At 45.8% G+C, this 27110-nt stretch overlaps 1 protein-coding gene across 1 annotated transcript in view; it reads right to left on the reverse strand.

Moving 5' to 3' along the window:
• Window positions 1–2482: 2482 nt before the first annotated feature.
• The window catches only part of LOC126149026 (probable cytochrome P450 6a13), a 69716-nt gene continuing 45088 nt past the window's right edge, over window positions 2483–27110 (reverse strand). The window contains exon 6 of the mRNA XM_049915793.1: window positions 2483–2848. Coding sequence (XP_049771750.1) covers window positions 2682–2848 — 167 coding nt within the window. The 3' untranslated portion in view covers window positions 2483–2681. The remainder of the gene's footprint in view (window positions 2849–27110) is intronic.

The following is a 27110-nucleotide window of genomic DNA, read 5'->3' on the forward strand; positions in this document are numbered from 1 at the left end:
TTTTTCCATTCCAGTTTTGCATGGTTAGTGGAAAGAACAGCACGTGATACTTTTATCTTCTTTCGCGAGATGTACGCGGAAGAAGCAGTATGTTGGTTGACTTTTCTAGGAGAACACTGTCTTGAACCTTGACAACAAACTATGCTGTGATGGAGAGCGTCTCTCTTGCAGCGTCTTCCCCTTTCTTGAGCACGTTAGGAAGGTACCGGTCAGAGACTTCGACATCCACACAGCTGAGTGGCTACTCTAGTGCCTGAGGGCAGACACCCCTTTTTGCACCCCTTAGTTGAGGTTGCATGCCCTCAGGCGCTAGAGCAGCAACGAGGCACCACTCAGCTGAGTGGGTGTCGAAATCTCTGAGCGGTGCCTTTATAACGTGCTCAAAAACCGTTTGTGGGTCTCACTGAAGACGTTGCCAAACTGAAGATCTTAGAGAGCCGCTTTATTTACACACATTTCAATGTTGCACTCCTGCTGATCACACCACAGGTGAGCCGGAGAAGGAGAGCTGCTTCGGATCACTTTAATTTTTCGTCGAATGGTTTTGAACCGTCCCTAGAGGATCCACCCTGTATACCAGAGCAAAAATTGGAGTGAGATCGCATTCAATGGGTATGCTCACCAGTGATGTCGTTAGTATAGTGCTGAATCGTTTGGAGGATGTCGACATTGTAACAAAATCAAAACAAAAAATAAATATAAAGAAGAAAAAAATCATGATTATAGACAAAAAAGTTGGTGGAGGTAAGGACGACATGTAAATAGACAACCCGAGCAAGAAACCGAATTTTAGTCCCTATATAGCACTGTGGATGAAACTGATAGATGTCTGAATCAAATCAAGAGTAGAATGACGCCTAGAGTGTCATCCAAAATAGGAAGAAACTTCAATGAAACTAACACATCAGCATCCACACCAATAAATGATAGGTAAAGACCCTAGACTGTAGGTCCTGGAATATGGATGTGAAATCTGGACGATACAAAAGCAGAAGAAAGCTGGCCTCGAAGCTGTGTGAATGTGCTCTGAAGGTATTGCGAGAACTAACTGGGCCGATAGAGAAACAAACAAGATGGTACTGCACGAAACAGGACAGAAGGAAGAAGTACTCAAAGATGTGAGCTAACGCAAAGTACAACTCATTGGAATCATAATTAGACATGCTATTTAATCTGTATATTGAGCAAGCAGTAAAGGAATTATTCTGACAGAGACAGCAAAGGACTTGGAAGAGCATTTGAACGGAATGGACGGTGTCTTGAAAGGAGGATATAAGATGAACATCAACAAAAGCAAAACGAGGATAATGGAATGTAGTCAAATTAAGTCGGATGATGCTGAGGGAATTAGATTAGCAAATGAGGCACTTAAAGTAGTAAAGGAGTTTTGCTATTTGGGGAGCAAAATAACTGATGATGGTCGAAGTAGAGAAGATATAAAATGTAGATTGGCCATGGCAAGGAAAGCGTTTCTGAAGAAGAGAAATTTGTTAACATCGAGTATAGATTAAAGTGTCAGAAAGTCTTTTCTGAAAGTATTTGTATGGAGTGTAGCCATGTACGGAAGTCAAATGCGGACGATAAATAGTTCAGACAAAAAGAGAATAGAAGCTTTCGAAATGTGGTGCTACAGAAGAATGCTGAAGATTAGATCGGTAGACCACATAACTAGTGAGGATGTATAGAATGGAATTGGGGAGGAGTTTGTGGCACAACTTCACAAGAAGAAGGGACCGGTTGGTAGGATATGTTCTGGGATCACAAATTTAGCATTGGAGGGCAGCGTGGAGGGTAAAAATCGTAGAGGGAGACCAAGAGATGAGTACACTAAGCAGATTGAGAAGGATGTAGGTTGCAGTAAGTACTGGCAGATGAAGAAGCTTGCACAGGTTAGGGTAGCATGGAGAGCTGCATCAAACCAGTCTCAGGACTGAAGACCACAACAACAACAACATTCTTCTAGATAGCGTTTTCGAAGACAAGATCGCAGGGGATGGAACAGATAGACTATCGAGAACATCCTATTTAAAAGAAATATGACCAGTGATATGGAGTGTTCCTCATACATGGAAATGAAGAGAACTGCTGAAGAGAGGAAGCTGTGGCTGCAGACTCAAGGCTTAGCCTTTGGAAATAAGAAGAGGTCATTTTAAGCTCAGACTTGTTTTTTGAAATATCCCTTCCTGTAATATCTTTGAGTGTGCAAGCATTAAAATCAGTGTCATGTTCAATAACCTGTCGCGCGACATTTGCTCTATCGGAGTACTAATTTGCATCTGGAGTGACTAAATTACAATGCTGTATTATCTAGTGATGTGTTGTGGTGACTATTTTATATAGTCACATGACTGTATTAAAATGTGACTAAGGACTAACAAGGATGTTACGTAATGCGGGCTGCACGAAAATCCGGCCCAACGCAGTTCATGGCGGTCGGATACTTTTGGACATGATAGAACACAGTAGAATAAAATATGCCACGGAAAAGACAATAGAAGGACTTTATTACTATATTTGCCATCGTTCAAGTTTGTTATCGAGGTGGATGGTTCACTGATGTTAGTAAACAAAATTTTATGTGTGTTTGCTAAAGTAAGTATAGGTGAAGAATGAGGCAGATCACACACTTTCAAGTCCATACGTGTCAGCTCCTTCTGTAGACAGCCCTGCTTGTGGGCGTATCAAGTTCTCGCGGTGATACGCACGTTGATGCCTCCGAGAGCAGACGCCACAGCTGCCTTGGGATCCATCTGGAGCTTTGCAGGTGTTTTGCTCGTGGCGCTGAAGACAAACTTGGAGACCAACGAAGCGATGCCGAGCTTGGTCTGTATCAGGCCGAAACGCATACCTGCAGAGAGAAAACAAGGGTTGCTCTAAGTTGTACGTGGCATTTGTTTTCCTGTAACATGTTACAATATTAATGCAAACGTGTCTGTGGTTAGTAGGAAACCTTCAGAGGACAAGAAAACTTTATGAAGCCTTCTACATACCCTACATTCTACGGATCACTGGCATGTACAGGGTGTTTCAAAAATGACCGGTATATTTGAAACGGCAATAAAAGCTAAACGAGCAGCGATAGAAATACACCGTTTGTTGCAATATGCTTGGGATAACAGTACATTTTCAGGCACATAGACTTTCGAAATTACAGTAGTTACAATTTTCAACAACAGATGGCGCTGCGGTCTGGGAAACTCTATAGTACGATATTTTCCCCATATCCACCATGCGTAGCAATAATATGGCCTAGTCTCTGAATGAAATTACCCGAAACCTTTGACAACGTGTCTGGCGGAATGGCTTCACATGCAGATGATATGTACTGCTTCAGCTGTTCAATTGTTTCTGGATTCTGGCGGTACACCTGGTCTTTCAAGTGTCCCCACAGAAAGAAGTCACATGGGTTCATGTCTGGCGAATAGGGAGGCCAATCCACGCCGCCTCCTGTATGTTTCGGATAGCCCAAAGCAATCACACGATCATCGAAATATTCATTCAGAAAATTAAAGACGTCGGCCGTGCGATGTGGCCGGGCACCATCTTGCATAAACCACGAGGTGTTCGCAGTGTCGTCTAAGGCAGTTTGTACCGCCACAAATTCACGAAGAATGTCCTGATAGCGTGATGCAGTAATCGTTTCGGATATGAAAAATGGGCCAATGATTCCTTTGGAAGAAATGGCGGCCCAGACCAGTACTTTTTGAGGATCCAGGGACAATGGGACTGCAACATGGGGCTTTTCGGTTCCCCATATGCGCTAGTTCTGTTTATTGACGAAGCCGTCCAGGTAAAAATAAGCGTCGTCAGTAAACCAAATGCTGCCCACATGCATATCGCCGTCATCAATCCTGTGCACTATATCGTTAGCGAATTTCTCTCGTGCGGCGCTGAGGGGTTGCCGCATTTGAATTTTGTACGGATAGAGGTGTAAACTCTGGCGCATGAGACGATACGTAGACGTTGGCGTCATTTGGACCGCAGCTGCAACACGGCGAACGGAAACCCGAGGCCGCTGTTGGATCACCTGCTGCACTAGCTGCGCGTTGCCCTCTGTGGTTGCCGTACGCGGTCGCCCTACCTTTCCAGCACGTTCATCTGTCACGTTCCCAGTCCGTTGAAATTTTTCAAACAGATCCTTTATTGTATCGCTTTTCGGTCCTTTGGTTACATTAAACCTCCGTTGAAAACTTCGTCTTGTTGCAACAACACTGTGTTCTAGGCGGTGGAATTCCAACACCAGAAAAATCCTCTGTTCTAAGGAATAAACCATGTTGTCTACAGCACACTCGCACGTTGTGAACAGCACACGCTTACAGCAGAAAGACGACGTAGAGAATGGCGCACCCACAGACTGCGTTGTCTTCTATATCACTTGCAGCGCCATCTGTTGTTGAAAATTGTAACTACTGTAATTTCGAAAGTTTGTCCGCCTGAAAATGTACTGTTGTCCCAAGCATATTGCAACAAACGGTGTATTTCTATCGCTGCTCGTTTAGTTTTTATTGCCGTTTCAAATATACCGGTCAATTTTGAAACACCCTGTATATGGCAAGGGGTTGTTTCTACTGCGAATATACTGGAGTTTTCACTCGTTCCACTGATAGATATAGGACGAAAAAAATGGCAGCTTTGTGTGAGCTGTTAGTAGGCGATTTTCGTTTCTGCATGGACAATGCGGAGTAGATACAATGAAACTCTAGAACATTCATAATATCTACCATGAACGACTGTTCTTGAAGTAATCTAGCTCTTGCAATACTTTTTTTACACTCTCGCTTGCCACAGAAGCGTTGTTGCCGTTCGACTGGATCCCTTTTTTTGTGCACTTTATGTCTTCTGATACTTGGACCTGATATGTGTCCCATACGCTTGAGTGATATTCAAGCATCTTCCACATAAAAATTTTGTAAGCAGTAACTTTTGTGATAAAAAGGAACTTTCCCATAACTTTCCGCTTGATTTAACCACATCCGTGCCTATATGATAGTTTAACTTCATCTCTCCACATGTTATTACGTATGAATAATTGATATAATGTACTGCACAAGTGAGCAATACATTCAGTGGTTACAGACATTAGACTATCAGATGTCCGTGTGGAGTAACAGCCCACACAATAAGAGGAAATCAGCATCTAGTCATTTATTTCTCCCCGTTGTCCACCCATCTACTGAAATCAACCTTGAACTTGGCATCAAGGTAACAAGGCAACTCTGAAATTACCTGAGCCTGGAGATGAAAACAGCAGAGGCTGACCATTTCGAATCCGAGGAACTAATCAGGCCACGATGCAAGCGATAATCAGAACTTCCCAAAACTTCTCAAACCACAGGAAACAAAACTTTTTGTTATCCTCAACGAAAGTCGCCAATCAAACGAGGGAAACTTGGCGGACGACTTTTTTGACTGTTACTGAATTTTTGTGTTTCAAATTCACTACAAGACACAAATTTTGTAGTTAAGCTCACAAACAGAAATTTACATCTATTGGACACTGCTACCAGGTACATACTGGTTACATTGTTGTAACGTCATCTCACAGTTAAATGCACCAATAAGGCCTTCAGATAGATGAACCCACATCGACATTTATATCTACAGTATTAAAACCGACAAACTCTGGGAGGTTGTAGGGGACTTCAAAACGAATATGTTTCCCTAATGTCATTTTTTCCTATGGTGCGTATTTAAACCGGCAAATTAATAAAGCCAACAAACACTTTCCCATTTTTTTTATGACGGAGAGGCAACACATCAACACCACCCAATTTCAATTACAGTAAATTTTCAAAAATGCCTCCATTGACACGTAAACAAAGGTTACACCGTCGGATCATGTTCTGTCTGACACGGGCGAAAACCTCAGGAGTATCCTGAATTGTTTCTGCTGCTGCTACTACTGTCCGGGCCACCAGATCCTCTTCTGATGCAACAGGAGTTGCGTAAACAAGGTTGCTCATCTCTCCCCACACAATAAAGTACAGAGGAGACATATCTGGGGATCGAGCAGGCCATGGTACAGGACCACCTCTGCCAATCCACGTTTCTGGGAACCATCGGTCCAGGAATCGACGCACACGGCGACTGAAACGTGTCAGCGCCCCGTCATGTTGGAACCACATGCGTTGTCTTGTAGAGAGTGGGACGTCTTCCAGCAATTCTGGCAATGCTCTGGTGAGAAAATTGTAATAGTGTCTGCCATTTAATGACCTAGGTAGCAGATAGGGCCCAGTTAAACAGTCCCCAACAACACCGACCCACACATTAAGGAAGAACCACACTTGATGAGCGCTAGTAACTGTGGCATGTTGGTTATCTTCACTCCAAACATGCAAATTGTGCATATTGAAGACTCCATCAATCCCGAAAGTTGCTCTATCGGTAAAAAATACAAGGATGGAAATGTAGGATGCATTTCACACTGTTCCAGGTACCACTGCGAAAACTGTGCTCTGGGTGGATAATCAACTAGTTCCACGTTGTGGACACGATGTAAGTGAAATGGACGTAACAACTGCTCTCGAAGGATTGTTCTTACATTCGTCTGATTCCTCCCCATGTTACGTGCAATTGCATGAGTGCTGATTGAAGGATCCCGCTCCACATGCAGCAAGACAGCTTCCTCAAATTGCAGCGTTCTTACCGCGCGACGGCGTCGCTGTCCACGTAATCTGATAAATGACCCGGTCTCACGCAGACGTTGGTACACAACAGCAAAGGTCGTATGATGCGGGATACGGCGATTAGGATATTGTTGTTGATAAACCCGCTGTGCAGCTCGTCCGTTGTGGTGCTCTACGTAGTACGCACCAACCATATCATTACATACCATATATACATTGGTGGACAGCACTTACCTACAACTGAAAAGCATAATATGCCCTCTAACAACTGAAGAGCGTAATATGCCCTCTAACAACTGAAGAGCGTAATACGGCCTCCACTGGTTTAAATAATCCCCATAGGAAAATTAACATTAGGAAAAAATATTTGTTTTGATGTCCCCTACAACCTCCCAGAGTTTGTCGGTTTAAATACTTTTCACTGTGTATATCCAGGGAATCCCAGGAGCAATGGTTAATATTCAGGGATGCACCTGGAACTATCATTCGGAGCAAAGATATCTACCAAATATGGGCTCAAAATTGCATGCATTGAGAGCTACGAGCGCTTATTTTTCCTCGCCACACAGGTGTTCGTAACTCGCAAAATATGCATTTGGGAGTCCGTGTCTGTTGGTCATTTTTTTTCTTGTTTTTGTCCATACGACCATCTTTCAAAATATGGAAGGCAAATAAACAGCAGAAGAATAGATTTGTTTTACTGTATCGAACATGAAGAAGTGGTCATAGCTCATGTTTATCTGACTTTTTTTGCTTCAAACGGCCGTTGCTGTAATATCTCTGAACAGTGACCATTCGTCCTGGGAGCCAATGTGTACAGAATGAGAACACTGGATACGTCAGTCACTTTTAGTGACAGCAGATAATTGTTCAGAGAAAAGTTTCTTCGCTTGAATGTTGTTTTCATAATGTTTTGGAATGCGGAGGTCTAGAGGAGATATGATAGTAAACTTCGTCATTTTAAATGGGCTGGCGCGATTTATTAACGTTTTAATAATACGTTTGTACAGTAATTCTATTACATCACGTCTATTAGAACGTGCAAAACATCCAACGTGTTGGTATCACACGAGTTGTCGCATGTGCAGTCGGATGTTTTTCTGGTAACAGAAACAGTGCCGCTGTTAATAGATAAAAATGTTTCGCGATATTTAAGATCCCATCCATAATTCTTTAGAAGGCCGCATCACACGTTGAGTGACAAAGGTTTTTGTTCGTCCCCTTCTCTCATCCAGTGTGGGTCTTCAGAGTGCCATTAGTGAATGTTGCTGATATTAGTGTGGCCATGGTTTCTAAATGATGCTAAATCCGTAAATAACATGTTGGTTAGGAACATGTCATCTCATTGCTATTTCCGTAGTCCCCATTCGGAGAATTGTATCCTTTATTGAAATGCATCGTCTTGGAGTTCCTGATAAAGTTATATGAGGTATGGATGAAATTTGTTGAAATTTAGTATTTACAGAAAATATCATTGGCTGATCCCACTCTCGCGTTAGAGATTTCTCAAGGATTATGTGCTGCTAAGATGGCAATTGCACATTACTCGTCGGTTGCTGATTTGAGCTATCAACGTTTTTCGTTATCGACATTTCTTGTTTCCTGAAGCGTTTGTACTGCGTCTGCAAAGGTAGATAACGAAGGTGTTGCACAATAAGGACATGTCTCATCATACAAGGACACTGTCGTCCTCCTACTTGGCACCATTCGCCCTAAATAAAAGTCGTGTCGTTCTCACATCACTTGCGTAGAACATTGTGAAGATCTCATAATGACATTTTTACTCTGTATTGGAGCGTGCACTGATATGAAACTTACCGGCAGATTAAATCACTGAGCCGGACCGAGACTCGAACTAGGGGTCTTTGCCTTTCACTGGCAAGTAATATCGGTGGAGTATTTTCCAGCGAAATACAAAGGTCCCGAATTTGAGTCTCAGTCCGCCAGGAAGTTTCCAGATCTGATAACTGTATGAAGACGTCGTCTACTCGCTACTATAGCAAACTACACTCCTGGAAATGGAAAAAAGAACACATTGACACCGGTGTGTCAGACCCGCCATACTTGCTCCCGACACTGCGAGAGGGCTGTACAAGCAATGATCACACGCACGGCACAGCGGACACACCGGGAACCGCGGTGATGGCCGTCGAATGGCGCTAGCTGCGCAGCATTTGTGCACCGCCGCCGTCAGTGTCAGCCAGTTTGCGGTGGCATACGGAGCTCCATCGCAGTCTTTAACACTGGTAGCATGCCGCGACAGCGTGGACGTGAACCGTATGTGCAGTTGACGGACTTTGAGCGAGGGCGTATAGTGGGCATGCGGGAGGCCGGGTGGACGTACCGCCGAATTGCTCAACACGTGGGGCGTGAGGTCTCCACAGTACATCGATGTTGTCGCCAGTGGTCGGCGGAAGGTGCACGTGCCCGTCGACCTGGGACCGGACCGCAGCGACGCACGGATGCACGCCAAGACCGTAGGATCCTACGCAGTGCCGTAGGGGACCGCACCGCCACTTCCCAGCAAATTAGGGACACTGTTGCTCCTGGGGTATCGGCGAGGACCATTCGCAACCGTCTCCATCAAGCTGGGCTACGGTCCCGCACACCGTTAGGCCGTCTTCCGCTCACGCCCCAACATCGTGCAGCCCGCCTCCAGTGGTGTCGCGACAGGCGAGAATGGAGGGACGAATGGAGACGTGTCGTCTTCAGCGATGAGAGTCGTTTCTGCCTTGGTGCCAATGATGGTCGTATGCGTGTTTGGCGCCGTGCAGGTGAGTGCCACAATCAGGACTGCATACGACCGAGGCACACAGGGCCAACACCCGGCATCATGGTGTGGGGAGCGATCTCCTACACTGGCCGTACACCACTGGTGATCATCGAGTGGACACTGAATAGTGCACGGTACATCCAAACCGTCATCGGACCCATCGTTCTACCATTGCTAGACCGGCAAGGGAACTTGCTGTTCCAACAGGACAATGCACGTCCGCATGTATCCCGTGCCACCCAACGTGCTCTAGAAGGTGTAAGTCAACTACCCTGGCCAGCAAGATCTCCGGATCTGTCCCCCATTGAGCATGTTTGGGACTGGATGAAGCGTCGTCTCACGCGGTCTGCACGTCCAGCACGAACGCTGGTCCAACTGAGGCGCCAGGTGGAAATGGCATGGCAAGCCGTTCCACAGGACTACATCCAGCATCTCTACGATCGTCTCCATGGGAGAATAGCAGCCTGCATTGCTGCGAAAGGTGGTTATACACTGTACTAGTGCCGACATTGTGCATGCTCTGTTGCCTGTGTCTATGTGCCTGTGGTTCTGTCAGTGTGATCATGTGATGTATCTGACCCCAGGAATGTGTCAATAAAGTTTCCCCTTCCTGGGACAATGAATTCACGGTGTTCTTATTTTAATTTCCAGGAGTGTATATTGTGAATAGCAACGGTCCTACGACACTCCGCTGCGGCACACCTGAAATCACTCTTACTTCGAAAGACTGCTCTCCATTTGAGAATGACATGCTGTGTTCTGTTATGCACGGGAGAAATAATCAACGAATCCTTTAATACGTACACTCACCGGTCAGCGCCATTGTTACAGTGTACTCTGTCCTAACGTGCGCATTTTCAGTGGTACATTCGGCCCTGAATTTACTTTTATGGATGAGAACGTGCGACGAAATTTAATAGAGCAAGTAGAGGAGCTCACGGAACGAGAGAGTATTGTGCCATGGACTGTCCTTCCAGTCCCCCGGACTTAAATCCCATAAAGTAAATGTGGGATGCGTTGCGTAGACGCGATGCAGTCCGTCCACAGGCATCCAGCAGTTGTATGTCGCACTGGTGGAGAAATGGAGCGCCTCACCATAGCAACTACTTACCAACCTTGTGGCCAGCCAGGCGTCACATTGTAGAACATGCATTGCCATCCGTCGTCATAATACACCCTACTACATCCCAAATAAAATTATTTTGTGCAGCGGGTCCAGTAATAGGGTACAGAGAATACCCAACAGTAATACTGTAACGCCTCATGCTCGCGTTTCTGTTTTGAAGTTACATACAGAACCTTGTGATTGTGAAGCGTGACTGGCCCGCCTGGTGGCAACATTGCCCCTCCCCTCCGCCTTCCCGGGCACTGCACGACAAAGTAATGTGTATGGAACCGAAATAAATAGCGCTGAATTCTGTGTAATTATTGCCCTTGAATGAATGTGTCATTTCAGTACTGCACTCAACTATACCAGCACTTTCAAAGCATGGTCCAAGTTTCTTCGAGCTATGTTACTTGGCAGGGACACATCGTACGAAAATTACTTTTGTCCTTAAGTTTTGCACTCCAGCGTACAGAGAGCATTAGAAGCCCAGGCAGTTGTCCTCTGGATACACCCTCAACCTTGTTTTTCTTTGTATCATACATTCACAGCACAGTACTGGATACGATTTGTGGAAAAAGTCATCGAGCCGATCGCATTCCTGTGAAGACACACAGGACGATGAATACGAAACTGTCACTGGACAGTGTGGTGCAGTGCCTAACGCTCTCGGAAAATCACCATCTACTAGATAATGTAAGTAAGTACAGAAATATGTGTTCTGTACGAATTTCCCTTTGATTCTCACTGATGTTTTATGATTTCTTTCTTTTCCATTACGAGCGTCAGAGCACATTGCAATAGAACATGCTCCAAGATACTGGAACAGACGAACGTTTTCTACACTCACGCTCAAAAAATAAGGATAATTACAGAGTTTGGAGCCACACAACGTGGCACTACGCAAAACTGACCCTAATAGCATAGGCACATGGGAAACACACACGACACAGATCTGTAAGTCTACATCTAGATCTACATCCATACTCCGCAAGCCACCTGACGGTGTGTGGCGGAGGGTACCTTGAGTACCTCTACCGGCTCTCCCTTCTATTCCAGTCTCGTATTGTTCGTGGAAAGAAGGATTGTCGGCATGCCTCTGTGTGGGCTCTAATCTCCCTGATTTTATCCTCATGGTCTCTTCGCGAGATATACGTAGGAGGGAGCAATATACTGCTTAACTCTTCGGTGAAGGTATGTTCTCGAAACTTTGACAAAAGCCCGTACCGAGCTACTGAGCGTTTCTCCTGCAGAGTCTTCCACTGGAGTTTATCTATCATCTCCGTAACGCTTTCGCGATTACTAAATAATCCTGTAACGAAGCGCGCTGCTCTCCGTTGGATCTTCTCTATATCTTGTATCAACCCTATCTGGTACGGATCCCACACTGCTGAGCAGTATTCAAGCAGTGGGCGAACAAGCGTACTGTAACCTACTTCCTTTGTTTTCGGATTGCATTTCCTTAGGATTCTTCCAATGAATCTCAGTCTGGCATCTGATTTACCGACGATCAACATTATATGATCATTCCATTTTAAATCACTCCTAATGTGTACTCCCAGATAATTTATGGCATTAACTGCTTTCAGTTACTGACCTGCTATTTTGTAGCTAAATGATAAAGGATCTATCTTTCTGTGTATTCGCAGCACATTACACTTGTCTACACTGAGATTCAATTGTCATTCCCTGCACCATGCGTCAATTCGCTGCAGATCCTCCTGCATTTCAGTACAATTTTCCATTGTTACAACCTCTCGATACACCACAGCATCATCCGCAAAAAGCCTCAGTGAACTTCCGATGTCATCCACCAGGTCATTTATGTATATTGTGAATAGCAACGGTCCTATGACACTCCCCTGCGGCACACCTGAAATCACTCTTACTTCGGAAGACTTCTCTCCATTGAGAATGACATGCTGCGTCCTGTTATCTAGGAACTCCTCAATCCAATCACACAATTGGTCTGATAGCCCATATGCTCTTACTTTGTTCATTAAACGACTGTGGGGAACTGTATCGAACTCCTTGCGGAAGTCAAGAAACACGGCATCTACCTGTGAACTCGTGTCTATGGCCCTCTGAGTCTCGTGGACGAATAGCGCGAGCTGGGTTTCACATGACCGTCTTTTTCGAAACCCATGCTGATTCCTACAGAGTAGATTTCTAGTCTCCAGAAAAGTCATTATACTCGAACACAATACGTGTTCTAAAATTCTACAACTGATCGACGTTAGAGATGTAGGTCTATAGTTCTGCACATCTGTTCGGCGTCCACGGTATTGGTGATAAGTTGAGAAAACCGTCCCGAAACACATGCGCTACAAAACGCAACTGTTTCCTGCGCATGTACCCCGACATCAATATGGGATATGATCACCATGCACACGTAGACAGGCCGCACAACGGTTTGGCATACTCTGGATCAGGTGGTCGAGCTGCTGCTGGGGTACAGCCTCCCATTCCTGCACCAGTGCCTGTCGGAGCTCCTGAAGTGTCATAGGGGTTTGAAGACTTGCAGAGATACATCGACCGAAAGCACTCCAGACGCGCTCGATTGGGTTTAGGTCTCGAGAACAGGTAGTCCACTCCATTCGCCTGATATCTTCTGTTTCTAGGTACTCCTCCACGATAGCAGCTCCGTGGGGCCGTGCCTTATGATCCTCCAGGAGGAAGGTGGGGTCCAGTGCTCCCCTGAAAAGGCGGACATACTGGTGCAAAATTACGTCCGATACACCTAACCTGTTACAGTTCCTCTGTCGAAGACATGCAGGGGTGTACATGCACCAATCAGAATCCCACCCAACACCATCAAACCACGACCTCCATGCAGGTCCCTTTCAAGGACATTAAGAGGTTGGTATGTGGTTCCTGGTTCACGCCAGATGAAAACCCGTCGAGAATCACAGTTCAGACTATACCTGGACCCGTCTGTGAACATAACCTGGGACCACTGTTTCAATGACCATGTACTGTGTTCTTGACACCAGGCTTTATGGGCTCTCCTGTGACCAGGGGTCAGTGGAATGCACCTTGCAGGTCTCCGGACGAATAAAACATGTCTGCTCAGTCGTCTGTAGACTGTGTGTCTGGCCACAACTGTTCCAGTGGCTGCGGTAAAGTCCCGAGCAGGGCTATCTGCAGTACTCCGTGGTCATCTGCGGGCACTGGTGGTGAGATATCGGTCTTCTTGTGGTGTTGTACACTGTGGACGTTCCATACTGTAGCGCCTGGACACGTTTCCGTTCTGCTGGAATCGTTGTCATAATCTTGAGGTCACACTTTGTAGCACACGGAGGGCCCCTGCTACGGCCTGTTGTGTTTCACCAGCTTCCAGTCGCCCTAGTATTCTACCCCTCATAACATCATCACGATGTGTTGTTTGAGCCATTTTCAACACACAGTCACCATTAGCACGACTGAAAACATCTGTACACTTACTCGCTGCACCGTACTCTGACATGCACCAACACACCTCTGCATATGTGGACTGCTGCCAGCGCCACTTTGCGACGACCGCAGGTCAAATGCACCCCATGGTCATACCCCGAGGTGATTGAAATCCGCAAACGGCCCACCAGAGCGTTGTTTCACCATGTATCAACATTATCCTTAATTTATGAGCATGAGTGTATATTGGTATATAATTTTGTGAATCAGTTCTCTTTTTTTCTCTGTGGAATGAGGAGTGCCCTGAATTCTTTTCAAGGTGAGCACAGTAATCGTAAATGAGACGGTTGCTTTTCTTTTGTCTGGAACTGGTGGAACTGTAGTTGGTAGTCTGTTAATAGCAGTACTAGTAGCAGCCTTCAAAGGGACTCGAAGCTCCCGTGCCGATCTCACATGATGTTGGTAGTCTATTTGGAAACAAAATATTTGGGGTGAATGTACGACAACAGAGGCTAATATAAGGACGTTAAAAAATAAACAAGCAGGAGGCATAATCGCAGAAACCAGTACCTGTATGTTAGACGTATTGACCCTTGTTGTTGAGACACTTGTCCCACTGTGACACAAGGTGGAGAATGGCTTGTAACGGAACTGAAATGATGGTGGGCTGACAGTAATTTGGAGCCCGCGCGTCTGAAACGGGCGCGCTTGTGTGAGACTGCCAGGGAGTGCACCCTGATGCCATCTATTGGCGAAACTGGGAATTAGCGCTGTCAGACAATGCACTAAGCTCTCAGAGTCAAATGTATTCTTTTTCTTGGTAATTATAAGTTATTACTGTATAATTTAATGTTGTAAAGCGCTAGTAGTAAATTATTATGACTGGTATGGACTCCAGGGTAGTAAATATAAATATTCTTAAATACTAAATGATTTCGGTAAAAAGGTGGTAGGGGAACGCCCCCACTCTTGGTGATACGAGCGTAGCTAGGGGTAGCTGGAGACACAGGGACTGAACAATGGAATGGCCTGGGGAGTGTTGACGTGATCGGACGTGCGTAACTGTGCTCACGCAAAAGTGATTGTGCAACAGCGAAGAGGCGAATATCGTCGCCGTTTGTGGAGTAGAACGCGACGAATGGTTGTCGAAGCCGCCTCTATGCCACTGGGGCTGATTGTAAGAGTTCCTGCGCCCAGAATTTATGGCGGACGTGCAGTAGCTTATACGAGTGCTACAGCTCGTAGTTCCAGCCGCCATTAAGGGCATGAGGCGTGAAGAGCTGCGTTAACCACGTGCATCTCACCACCAGCACCGACACGTCTACCCAAGGCAAGACTGCTTGCAATTGTTAAGTCGAACTTTGTATACATGTAAAAGGAGAATACCAGTTTTCTTTTATGCAAGTGCAGAGGACAGAATATAGTAATGAGTAAAATTACGACGCATGTTGTTCATTGTAAAGTGTAGTAACCTCAAACATAGTATAATGAAATCAGACTGAGGCCACCATCGCCTCTTTCATTTACAATTCTTTTGGTTGTAGAATACTTTAGCGTATAAGAATGTTGAAAAGAGCAATGGTCACACCAGAATGAGTCGCCTATTTACAGTTACTTAAATTTTTCTGAGCAACCTTCCAAGTAAAGTCACTTAACTGATTCTGTATCAATGGTCCAAAGAGTAATATCCAAAATCATTAAATAAGTTGAAGGATAGAATTGTGTTAACCGAAGTTGCATAACCTGTCTTGGTAGTAATTACCAAGCCAACTCACAGAAATTGAGAGAGTATTTGCTTTGTAGAATCATCTAGAATGATCAGAAATAGTAATATTCAGAATTAAGTTTAAATTCAACTCAAGCCATTTCACTTTGAAACGAGCCCAAAAATTGATTTATTCTTTTGCTCCTTCAGAGCTGGCGACCGTAGTTATAAGTATTTTCAGGAGGATTCGACGGTAAGTCTGCTGCTCTCGTCGTGCTGATAGGATTATCCACTGCTGCTAGCAGTGGTGATTGGATACATAAGCTCACTACCAAGTTAAGTGGGTCAGATAGGCAGTGTTACCGTGTGAACTGTAGGGCACTGTAGGCCGTGGATCGAACCCGTTCAATCATCACAGCTCTTAGGGAAATAGTCCGGTTAGGAGTGTACTAATCATTAGGTAAATACTGGCGAGTAACGGTCAAAAATGTATACGCAAGTGAATTTAGCAAGGTCCACGTAGCACCTAGTTAATGTGGTGCAAGGGCGAGGGTAGGAGTGGAGTAAAAGTGAGCTGAGCTTGTGGCAGCTGTGCTGGATTCAAATATTAACTACGTGAATTCACTACTGCCTCTTACCATTGGGACTGAGCTATTTACAGTTAAAATACGTAGCAGTAAGCGCAAAGGCGTGACAGCTACAAGTCCGTATTGGTTTTATACATACGGAATTGGGAAGTGGGTCATTCCGTCAGTGGAGGGGGTTAAAACAACCGAGTCAGTGGAGAACATACCCCATTTACTGATGGAAAGATTCAGCGGTTCGGTCGCACGCTGTCTCACAAAATTCCCGGGGCTGTGATGTTAACCAGGTCCGCACGTCCAGCTGGACGTCGTCTTCCGTGGTGAATCATTTGCCCCTCAAAAAGGGGACCAGAAATGGCGTAATCACAGGGAGAGAGGTCCGGATTATATGGAATTTCTGCAGGAGTGCCGCGATTGTGTTGGCCATATGAGGCTTTGCAATGTCGCGGAGCAGAATGACCCCACAGGTGAAACTACCTGGTCGTTTTGATTTGATCGTATGGCGAAGCGTGGTCATGGTGTGCGAGTAACGCTGGGCATTCACTGTTGTCCCGTGTTACAGGAAGTGAATCAGAAGGGAGCCATCTTGGTCAAAGAAGAACGTACTCAAAACTTTTCCTGCACTCGTGTGGATGGCTTTGGCTTTTTTTGTTGGTGGTGACCCTGGATGCTTCCACAGGAGGCTATGTCGTTTTGATTCTGGTTCAAAGTGATGACACCACGACTCATCTCAAGCCACCACTCGTGCCAGGAACGAATTCCCTTGCCTAGCGTAACGCTGCAGATGAGCGAGACAGTTGGACATTCGACGTGCTTCCTGGTGCGGTTGAAGACTGTGAGGCACTCATTGGGCACACACTCTGTGCACGTGCAACTGTTCCTTCATGAAGGTGTGAACATTTCCGATGCTCAATCCGACAACGGGGGCTGTGGCTTACACACTCGGCGGTCCTGGGTAATGAGTGCATCCACCAGCTGGACGATGTCATCGGTAATGCAGTGTGGTGCTCCAGGCCGTGCCTCATCGGGTAACGACACCCGTCCTTTCCTGAAGCGCTTATGCCACGCCTTAACCCTTGCAAGGGACATGCAGTGTTCACCGTACACTTGTGACATTCGTCGATGAATGTCCGTTCCTCGTACTCCTTCCGCTGGCAGAAAACAAACACTTCTTTGCTCTTCTTTTGACCCCTGACCCCCCCCCCCCACCCTGTCATTTTTTGCAATACGACTGGTAGCGTTGGACGATACATCTACATTTACATCCATATTTACATGATTACTCTGCAATCCACTGTTAAATGTCTGGTAGAGGGTTCATCGAACCACCCTTAAGCTACTCCTCTATCGTTCCACTCTCGAAGAGAACGTGGAAAAAAATAAAAACTTAAATCTCTCCGTGCGAGCTCTGATTAAGTATTTTATGATGATGATTTCTCCGTATGTAGGTGGGCGCAATGAAATTATTTTCACACTCATAGGAGAGAGTTGGTGATCGAAATTTTGTGACAAGGTCCTGCGGCAGCCTAAAACGCCTTTGTTTCAATGATTGCCACCCCAGTTCGTGTATCATACCCGTGGCACTCTTTCGTTTATTTTACGATAATACAAAACGAGCTGCCCTTCTTTCAAGTTTTTCGATGTCCTCCACCAGTCCTGTCTGATACGGATCCCACATCGCACAACAGTACTCCAAAAGGGAACGGACAAGCGTAGCGTACTTGTAAGCAGTCTCTGGTAGTAGACCTGCTGGTTTTTCTAAGTGTTCTTCCAATAACTCACAGTCTTTCGTTGGCTTTCCCCACAACATATCCGTGTAATCGTTCCACTTTATGTTATTCGTAATTGTGATGCCTAAGTATTTAAGATTACAGCCTCTAGATTTGCGAGATTTGTAGCGTAATCGACGTTTAACGGATTCCTTTTAGCACTCATGTGGATAACTTCACACTTTTCATCACTTAGAATAAACTGCCACTTTCTGTACCATATAGGTACTTTGTATAAATCATTTTTCAATTCATTTCATCTGATGACTTTACAATACCGTAAATGACAGCATAATCTGCAAACAATCTAAGAGGGCTTCCCTGATTGCGCCCTAAATCATTTATGTAGATCAGGAACGCAAGATATAACCTTACTTGGTGACTCTGCACCAGTTATTACGAAGTATGGCGTTTCTGTCAGAAAATCACGAATCCATTTACACAGCTGAGACGATAGTCCATAGGTCACAATTTAATTAGACGTCGCTTGTGAGGAACGGCATCAAAAGCCTTCTGGAAATCTAAAAATATGAATTCAGTTTAGCATCCCCTGTCGATAGCACTCATTACTTCGTGAGAACGATGTGCTATCTGTGTTTCACAGAATGAATCCGTGTTGGTTGGTTGTTAATAAATCGTTTTATTCGAGGTAATGTCCGAGCACAGTATACGTTCTAGAATGCTAATACAAATCGAAGTTTGTGAAATAGGTCTGTAATTCATTGGAGTACTATTTCCTTTCTTGGGTATTCGTGTGACTTCTGTAGTTTTCCAGTGTTTGGGCAAGGCTCTTTCTCCGAGTGAGCCATTGTATACGACTGCTAAGTATGGATCTACTGTATTACCATACTCTGAAAGGAACCTCACTGGTATACAACCTGGACCAGAGGCCTAGCCTTTCTTAAGGGATTTAAGCTCCTTCACTACACCGAGGATATCTTCTTCTAAATTACTTATATTGGCAGTTCACAAATGTTTTCTCTTTCATTTTGCAATCGTCCCATACGTGTCAAAGAGTTTTTAGCGTTCCGCTAGTATTCCATTAACTGAAGTTGTGTACTAGTATGTTAGATGCTCTGTTGGTTTAGTGGGAAATCTTGTTACACCGTCAATTCTTCTCAGAAATCTCAGTCCAGATCCATGCATAATATTTTATTTTTGTGACTCTCCAGGTTTCCTTCATATGCCAACGTTGGCACCATTACTGTTTTGTATACTTTGTAATTGTTTCTCTGCTTACATTTTGGTTTAAGAATTTAAAGACTGTGGCACATGTGGATTGCTAGCGTTCGGCGTTTTCCATTAGCGCTACTGCTTTGGAAATATGAGCTGTCACAACCCTAGTAGCTGAAACATGTAATATGGGTTTTATTCCTCATTGCGATGTACGACCGAACCAGACCCTCGTCATAGCATGCCATTTCTATGTTTTTGCAGTAGAGACCTTGCAGATTTGGTACTTTGTGTGATGTCACCGCCAGACACCACACTTGCTAGGTGGTAGTCTTTAAATCGGCCGCGGTCCGCTAGTATACGTCGGACCCGCGTGTCGCCACTGTCAGTGATTGCAGACCGAGCGCCGCTACACGGCAGGTCTAGAGAGACGTCCTAGCACTCGCCCCAGTTGTACAGCAGACTTTTACAGAGATGGATCACTGACAAATTACGCTCTCATTTGCCGAGACGATAGTTAGCATAGCCTTCAGCTACGTCATTTGCTACGACCTAGCAAGGCGCCATTACCAGTTAATATTCAGATTGTAAAACATGTACCATCAAGAGCGATGTACACCATTTATGGATTAAAGTTAAGTATTCCATCAGCAACGTACCTTATTGGCTATATTAATTACATTGTCCTGTTCCAGACCTCACGCCAGTTTGCGTGAGCTTAAACGCGTGCATTTCGGCATCCTCTAGCAACACAGTGTTGGCTCTTCTGCCAACACATCACATGGTGCCGAGGATTTTTCGTTCCTAACTGTATTACCGTAAATTACTTGTGTCATGGCTTCGCCACAATCTCCAGATGTACTGTCCGAATTTTATCGCTTACAGAATCAGCAGACGCAGGCCTTATTGGATGCCCTTGGACAGCTCGTCCAGGGTCAATGTGCGATGCAAAATTATGCGGCTGCCGGCGCTCCACAGCTACCGCAGCCACAACACACAGTTGCACCACCTTTTCATCCTTTTGATGCGGCACTGGAAAGCTGGACGGAATGGTCATGCCAATTTGGATTCCATCTCGCCGCCTACCGAATTCAAGGTAACGAGCGGCAGCCTTATCTCCTTTCCTCAGTAGGGGTCCAGATGTACCGTGTGATAGTGAAATTATTTCCCCGATGCGACGTAGCAACTCTGTCCTACGACGAAATTTTGTCTGCATTAGATGCCTACTTCAAAGAATCAGTTGCCAAACGGTATACGTTCTTTTGTACAAAACGTACGGCAGGTCTGAATAATAGAGAGTGGGTTGCAACCTTGGAAGGCAATACTAGGGATTGTGCTTTTGAGTGTGAATGTGGACTCCCTTATTCAGATACTATGGTGCGTGATGCAATTGCAAAGAACGTTCCTGATGTTCGTATCAGGGAACAGATTTTGGAACTAATCCCTCCCTTCAACAAGTGATAGACATATTGGGTCGGCAAGACACACTAGACTTTGCCCAGGATTCATTTGAAACTTCACCAGCTGTGTGTCACATTAACCGGCCCACCGGGCGAGCTGCACGGAACAGTAAACAGCCCTCGCGCCCGTCCGCGCAGCTGCCGCCAAGCTCTCCGCTACGTGTGCTGCGCAAGCAAGCAAATGCAGTGCTAAACTCATGCCCGCAGTGTGGTACTAGACATTCGCGTGAGAATTGACCGTCACGCCAAGCTATTTACTTTTTCTGTAATAAAAAAGGCCATGTTCAAAATGTTTGCCAGAAAAAGCTCCAATCGGACACTCACAACCATTCCAGGCCCTTTGCTTCACGCCGGAATCGGAAGCGAACCAAGAATACTCGGGCTCGTGAACCTTCGCCCATCGACATTCATGTAGTTCATTCCACTCTGCCCAGTGCTACTCTCTCTAACAGTGACTGTGTTCGCCCCACAAAACGTGTGCGTCGACATCGACGGAAATCCCGTCAAATCGCAAGTGATTTTTTTCCAGTGTCAGTTCACGTTGCACGAGACAGTCGCTCTTGTCGTCAGTAGGACAATAAACTTTTTGTGGACTTGGATATTAAAGGCAAAGTGATGCCGTTCCAGCTCGATACCGGAGCTGCGGTTTCCCTAATCCATTACGACACGTACAAACAGCTGGGCAAACCTCTGTTGCATGCCGCAAATGTTAAGTTAACTAGTTATTCAGGACAACATATCCCTATGTTAGGACAGTGCAGCCTTCTTGCAACATAGAAGGGACAAACAAAACTTGTGTCATTTTACGTCCTTCGTTCTTCTGCTGCAGTGAACTTGTTTGGTTTACATGTATTTCAGTTGTTTAACTTGTCTATAGTCAATCAGGTCCTATCAGTGAACCAGACTGTGCCTTCAGACAGTGTTTCTCGTCTATGTGAAGAATTTGCAGACATTTTTGCACCGGGCCTCGGTTTCGCTAAGAACTATAAAGCACATTTGGAACTGAAAGTCAACGCGCAACCGAAATTTTTCAGAGCGCGCAATGTTCCCCACGCATTTCGTGATGAGGTCGCAAGAACATTACACGATTTGGAATAACAAGGTGTAATTGAACGTGTGCAGGCTTCCCTCTGGGCATCCCCCTTAGTAATTTTGCAAAAACATTCCGGAAAATTGAGACTTTGCGTGGACTTCAAGGCAACAGTGAATCCACAACTAGTGACTGCAACTTTTCCTTTCCCCCGCCCGGAAGATCTTTTTGACAAACTGTGCCCGGGTAAATATTTTTCGAAGTTGGACCTCGCAGATGCGTACTTGCAAATACCGGTGGACGAAGAATCCCAGCGCGTTTTGGTGGTTAACACGCATCTTGGTTTGTATCGATTCAAAAGACTGCCATTCGGGGGTGCATCCGCCCCTGCATTGTTTCAGCAATATTTGCAAACTGTTTGTGCCTCGGTCCCTACTGTAGCGAACTATCTGGACGATATTGTGATCTCCGGAAAGACGGAAGAAGAACATTTAGCCAATCTCAGAACATTATTTCAGGTCTTGCGACAAAATGGTCTTCGCTTGCGTTAGGACAAGTGTGCGTTTTTTGCTCGTGACTTACCATATCTGGGACATGTACTCAATGCCCAAGGCATACATCCCAGTCCAGAGCACCTCCGTGCCATAAAAGACTTGCCTTCGCCGCAGAATTTGAAGCAGCTACAGAGTGTGCTGGGAAAAATTAATTATTATAACAAATATGTGCCGCACGCCTCTTCCATTTCAGCTCCGCTTCATCGCTTACGCCGTAAAGGTGTTCCGTTCGTCTGGTCGACGGAATGCGAACGCGCCTTTCGCCAGTTGAAATCGGCGTTGCTTTCCAATACTTGCCTTACACCATTCGATTCCCAGAAACCCCTTTTGTTGATGGTGGATGCATCGGATTTCGGGATCGGTGCTGTGCTTGCGCACAAAGATGGATCGCACGGTCGCCCTATTGCCTTTCCGTCCAAATTGCTCTCGTCTGCGCAAAGAAATTATTCACAGATCGAGAAAGAAGCATTGGCTCTCGTATTTGGTGTTACAAAGTTTCATGATTTCTTGTATGGTCGTCACTTTACCATCATCACAGACCACAAACCTTTGACATCGCTTTTTCATCCGAAAAAGCCTGTACCTCCACGTACAGCGCAGAAATTCATTCGCTGGTCTATTTTCCTCTCGCAGTACCGCTACGATATCTTGTACAGGTCCACTGCTAAGCACGGATAGGCCGATGCGTTGTCCCGTTTGCCTGTTGCTGAGGATAGAGCATTCGATTCTTCCGAATTTTCTTGCATGTTCATTGATTCGGAAACTGATGACGTGGTCGAATCGTTTCCGATTGATTTTCGTCGTGTAGCTACAGCCACAGCTGCTGACCCTGTCCTTGCTACCGTTTTGCGTTTTGATGCTACGCAATGGTCCTTGTCAAAGTCACGGATCGAGGATCCGTTGGTTCGCCGATTTTTTGCTCACAAGGAGAGACTTTTTGTTCGACGTGGTGTTTTGCTGTTGCGTTCTGATAATGATCAGTCCCGGGTCGTGGTCCGACGTTCGTTACAGTCCTCTGTCTTAAAGCTTCTCCACCAAGGACATTGGGGTATAGTGCGAACGAAACAACTTGCTCGTCAGCACTGTACTTGGTTCGGAATCGATGCTGAGATTACGAATATGTGCTCTTCTTGCATGGCGTGTGCCGAACAACAATCCGCACCACCGCGGAAATTCTTTGCATGGCCGAAAGCCACTTCCCCTTGGCAACGCTTACACATCGATTTTGCTGGTCCATTCTGGAATGCTCGATGGTTGATTGTTGTCGATTCATTCAGTAATTTTCCTTCTGTTGTCAGGATGTCATCCACGAGGTCTTCTGCCACCATCCAAGCGTTGTCCGCTTTCTTTTACATTGAAGGTCTTCCACAGACTATTGTTTCCGACAATGGCCCACAATTCATGTCCGCAGAATTTCAGTCATTCTGCAAGGCCAATGGTATTCAACATCTGACGTCCGCGCCGTTTTCGCCACAGTCAAACGGTGCCGCTGACTGATTGGTCAGGACTTTCAAGTCACAGATGCTGAAGTTGAGTCGCATTCTCGGGAGGACGCGTTATTGCTCTTTTTGTCCTCGTATCGCTCTCAGCCCCGAGAAGGTCGCTCGCCGGCTGAGTTGCTTCACGGTCGCCCTGATCGAACCTTGATGTCTTTGCTACATCCGCCGCATCAGGTTCCTGTGCAGCGGCAGACACCTGCTTTTGCCCCAGGCGACGTAGTATACTGTCGCAACTATCGCGGTTCACGGCGTTGGCTCGCAGGGCGCATTCTTCGCTGCCTCGGCCGCGCTATGTATCTGGTTTTGGGGGCCTTTGGTGAGGTGCGTCGGCATCTAAATCAGCTGCGCCTCTGTCGTCGCACGGGATCTGCCGCTCCCCGTCTGCTTTCAGCGACGGGTGCCGTCCGGTCAGCGCCCTGGGGACCTACCTACTGGCTCGCCTCATCCCCAGGTGTTACCGACGCTGCCTTGCATTTTGCCCCATGGCGACGCGCCGCCGCCGCCGCCGCCGCCGCCGCCTGTTCTCCCGCCGGCGACGCCCGCAGTGGACGCGTCGCTGCAACCGCCGGGCGCCTCCCTGGGTCACGCGCCGCCGATCGCTTCCCGTGACCAGTTGCCCTCCGCCATGGACTTGTTGCCCGCTCCGGACCATCTGTCGTCTTTGCCCGTCGGGTGCTCCGACTCGATGGAGGTCACCCTTCGGCCCCTCCTGACTATCTTCGGGCGCATACCCCGCATGTTGGCGTGCACCATGGACTAGGTTTTCAGGCGTTTCCTAGCTCCCCTCGGACCGAATGGCAGGGTGCGGTTGGCACAGCCTCGCCTGTTGTTAGGCTGCCCACCTCGTCGCATACGTCAACATGGGGTCCTCGCCACGGCGGGCGGAAGCCTTATAATACAACCGTGGGCCGATTTGCGGGGGAGAAATGTGGTGTCACCGCCGGACACCACACTTGCTAGGTGGTAGCCTTTAAATCGGCCGCGGTCCGCTAGTATACGTCGGACCCGCGTGTCGCCACTGTCGGTGATTGCAGACCGAGCGCCGCCACACGGCAGGTCTAGAGAGACGTCCTAGCCCTCGCCCCAGTTGTACACCAGACTTTTACAGAGATGGATCACTGACAAATTACGCTCTCATTTGCCGAGTTAGCATAGCCTTCAGCTACGTCATTTGCTACGACCTAGCAAGGCGCCATTACCAGTTAATATTGAGATTGTAAAACATGTACCGTCAAGAGCGATGTACACCAATTATGGATTAAAGTTAAGTATTCCAGCAGCAACGTACCTTATTGGCTATATTAATTATATTGTCCTGTTCCAGACCTCACGCCAGTTGCGTGAGCTTAAACGCGTGCATTTCGGCCTCCACTAGCAACACGGTGTTGGCTCTTCTGCCAACACATCACCTTGTAAACAAAGGACAGCTTGTACAGCAATGTTTGGAACTCGTGTTCAGGTTCACCTTGGGTAATTCGGTCATCCATGGAACAGAATGGCTTTAGTAGAACAATTGCTATTAACCCTCCTTATCTTTTCAGTTCAGAGCGCACACCAAAAAAGTATTTATGATAAGCTACACCATATTGTCTTAGTGTTAACCACTATTCCTCTAATCGTAAATTTCTCCGCCTTGCAATTTCATTCTAATACCAGCCATAAAGCTTGCAAAACCTGGAATAAGATGAGTACATTCCCCCCTTCTACATCTACATCTACATGGATGCTCTGTAAATCGCATTTAAGTGCCTGGCAGGGGTTCATAGAACCACCTTCACAATTCTCTATTATTCCAATCTCGTATAGCGCGCGTAAAAGAATGAACACTTATATCTTTCCGTACAACTTCTGATTTCCCTTATTTTATCGTGTTGATCGTTCCGCCCTATGTAGATCGGTGTCAACAAAATATTTTCGCATTCGGAGGAGAAAGTTGGTGATTGGAATTTCGTGAGGAGTTTCCGTCGCAACGAAAACGCCTTTCTTTCAATGATCACCAGCCCAAACGCTGTATCATTTCTGTGATACACCTCCCCCATATTTCGCGGTAATACAAAACGTGCTGCCTTTGTTTGAACTTTTTCGATGTACTCCGTCAGTCCTACCTGGTAAGGATCCCACACCGCGCAGCAGTATTCTAAAAGAGGACGAACAAGCGTAGTGTAGGCTGTCTCCTTAGTAGGTCTGTTACGTTTTCTAAGTGCCTTGTCAATAAAACGCAGCCTTTAGTTAGCCTTCCCCACGACATTTTCTGTGTGTTCTTTCCAATTTAAGTTACTCGTCATTGTAATACCTAGGTATTTAGCTGAATTTACGGCTTTTAGATTAGATTGATTTTTCGTGTAACCGAAGTTTAACGAGTTCCTTTTAACACTCATGTTGATGACCTCACACTTTTCGTTATCGAGGGTCAACTGCCACTTTTCGCACCATTCAGATATTTTTCTAAATCGTTTTGCAGTTTGTTTTGATCTTCTGATGACTTTAGTCGTTGATAAACGACAGCGTTATCTGCAAACAACCGAAGACGGCTGCTCAATTTGTCTCCCAGATCGTTTATATAGATAAGGAACAGCAATAGGACTATAACACTACCTTGGGGAACGCCTGAAATCCCTTCTGTTTAACTCGATGACTTTCCGTCAATTACTGCTAACTGTGACCTCTCTGACAGGAAATTGCAAATCCAGTCACATAACTGAGACGATATTCCATAAGCACGCAATTTTACTACGAGCCGCTTGTGTGTTACAGTGTCAAATGCCTTCCGGAAACCCGGAAATACGGAATCGATCTGAAACCCCTTGTCAATAGCACTCAGCACTTCATGTGAATAAAAAACCAGTTGTGTTTCACAGGAACGATGTTTTCTAACCCCATGTTGACTGTGTGTCAATAGACCGTTTTCTTCGAGGTAATTCATAATGTTCGAACACAATATATGTTCTGAAATCCTGCTGCATATCGAAGTTAACGATAAGGGCCAGTAATTTAGTGAATTACTCCGACAACCTTTTTTGAATATTGGTGTGGCCTGTGCAACTTTGGGTACGGACCTTCCGTCGAGTGAACGTTTGTATACGATTGTTAAGTATAGAGCTAATGCATCAGCATACTCCGAAAGGAACCTAATTAGTATACAGTCTGGACCAGGAGACTCGCTTTTATTAAGTGATTTGAGTTGATTCACTACTCTGAGGATATTTACTTCTACGCTCCTCATGCTGGCAGCTGTTCTCAATTCGAATTCTGGAATACTTACTTCGTCTTCTTCTGTGAAGACATTTCGGAAGGCTGAGTTTAGTAAATATGCTTTGGCAGATGTACATTTCCTTCAAAGTATGACTTCTTTCATCACAGAAGGCTCTTCAGGGACTTGAAATATTATTTGGGTCTTTGGTTTTTTTATATATTCTTTTCAATCAATTCCTGATGAATC

This window comes from Schistocerca cancellata, chromosome 1 (assembly GCF_023864275.1).
Source record: "Schistocerca cancellata isolate TAMUIC-IGC-003103 chromosome 1, iqSchCanc2.1, whole genome shotgun sequence".
Lineage (NCBI taxonomy): Eukaryota > Metazoa > Arthropoda > Insecta > Orthoptera > Acrididae > Schistocerca > Schistocerca cancellata.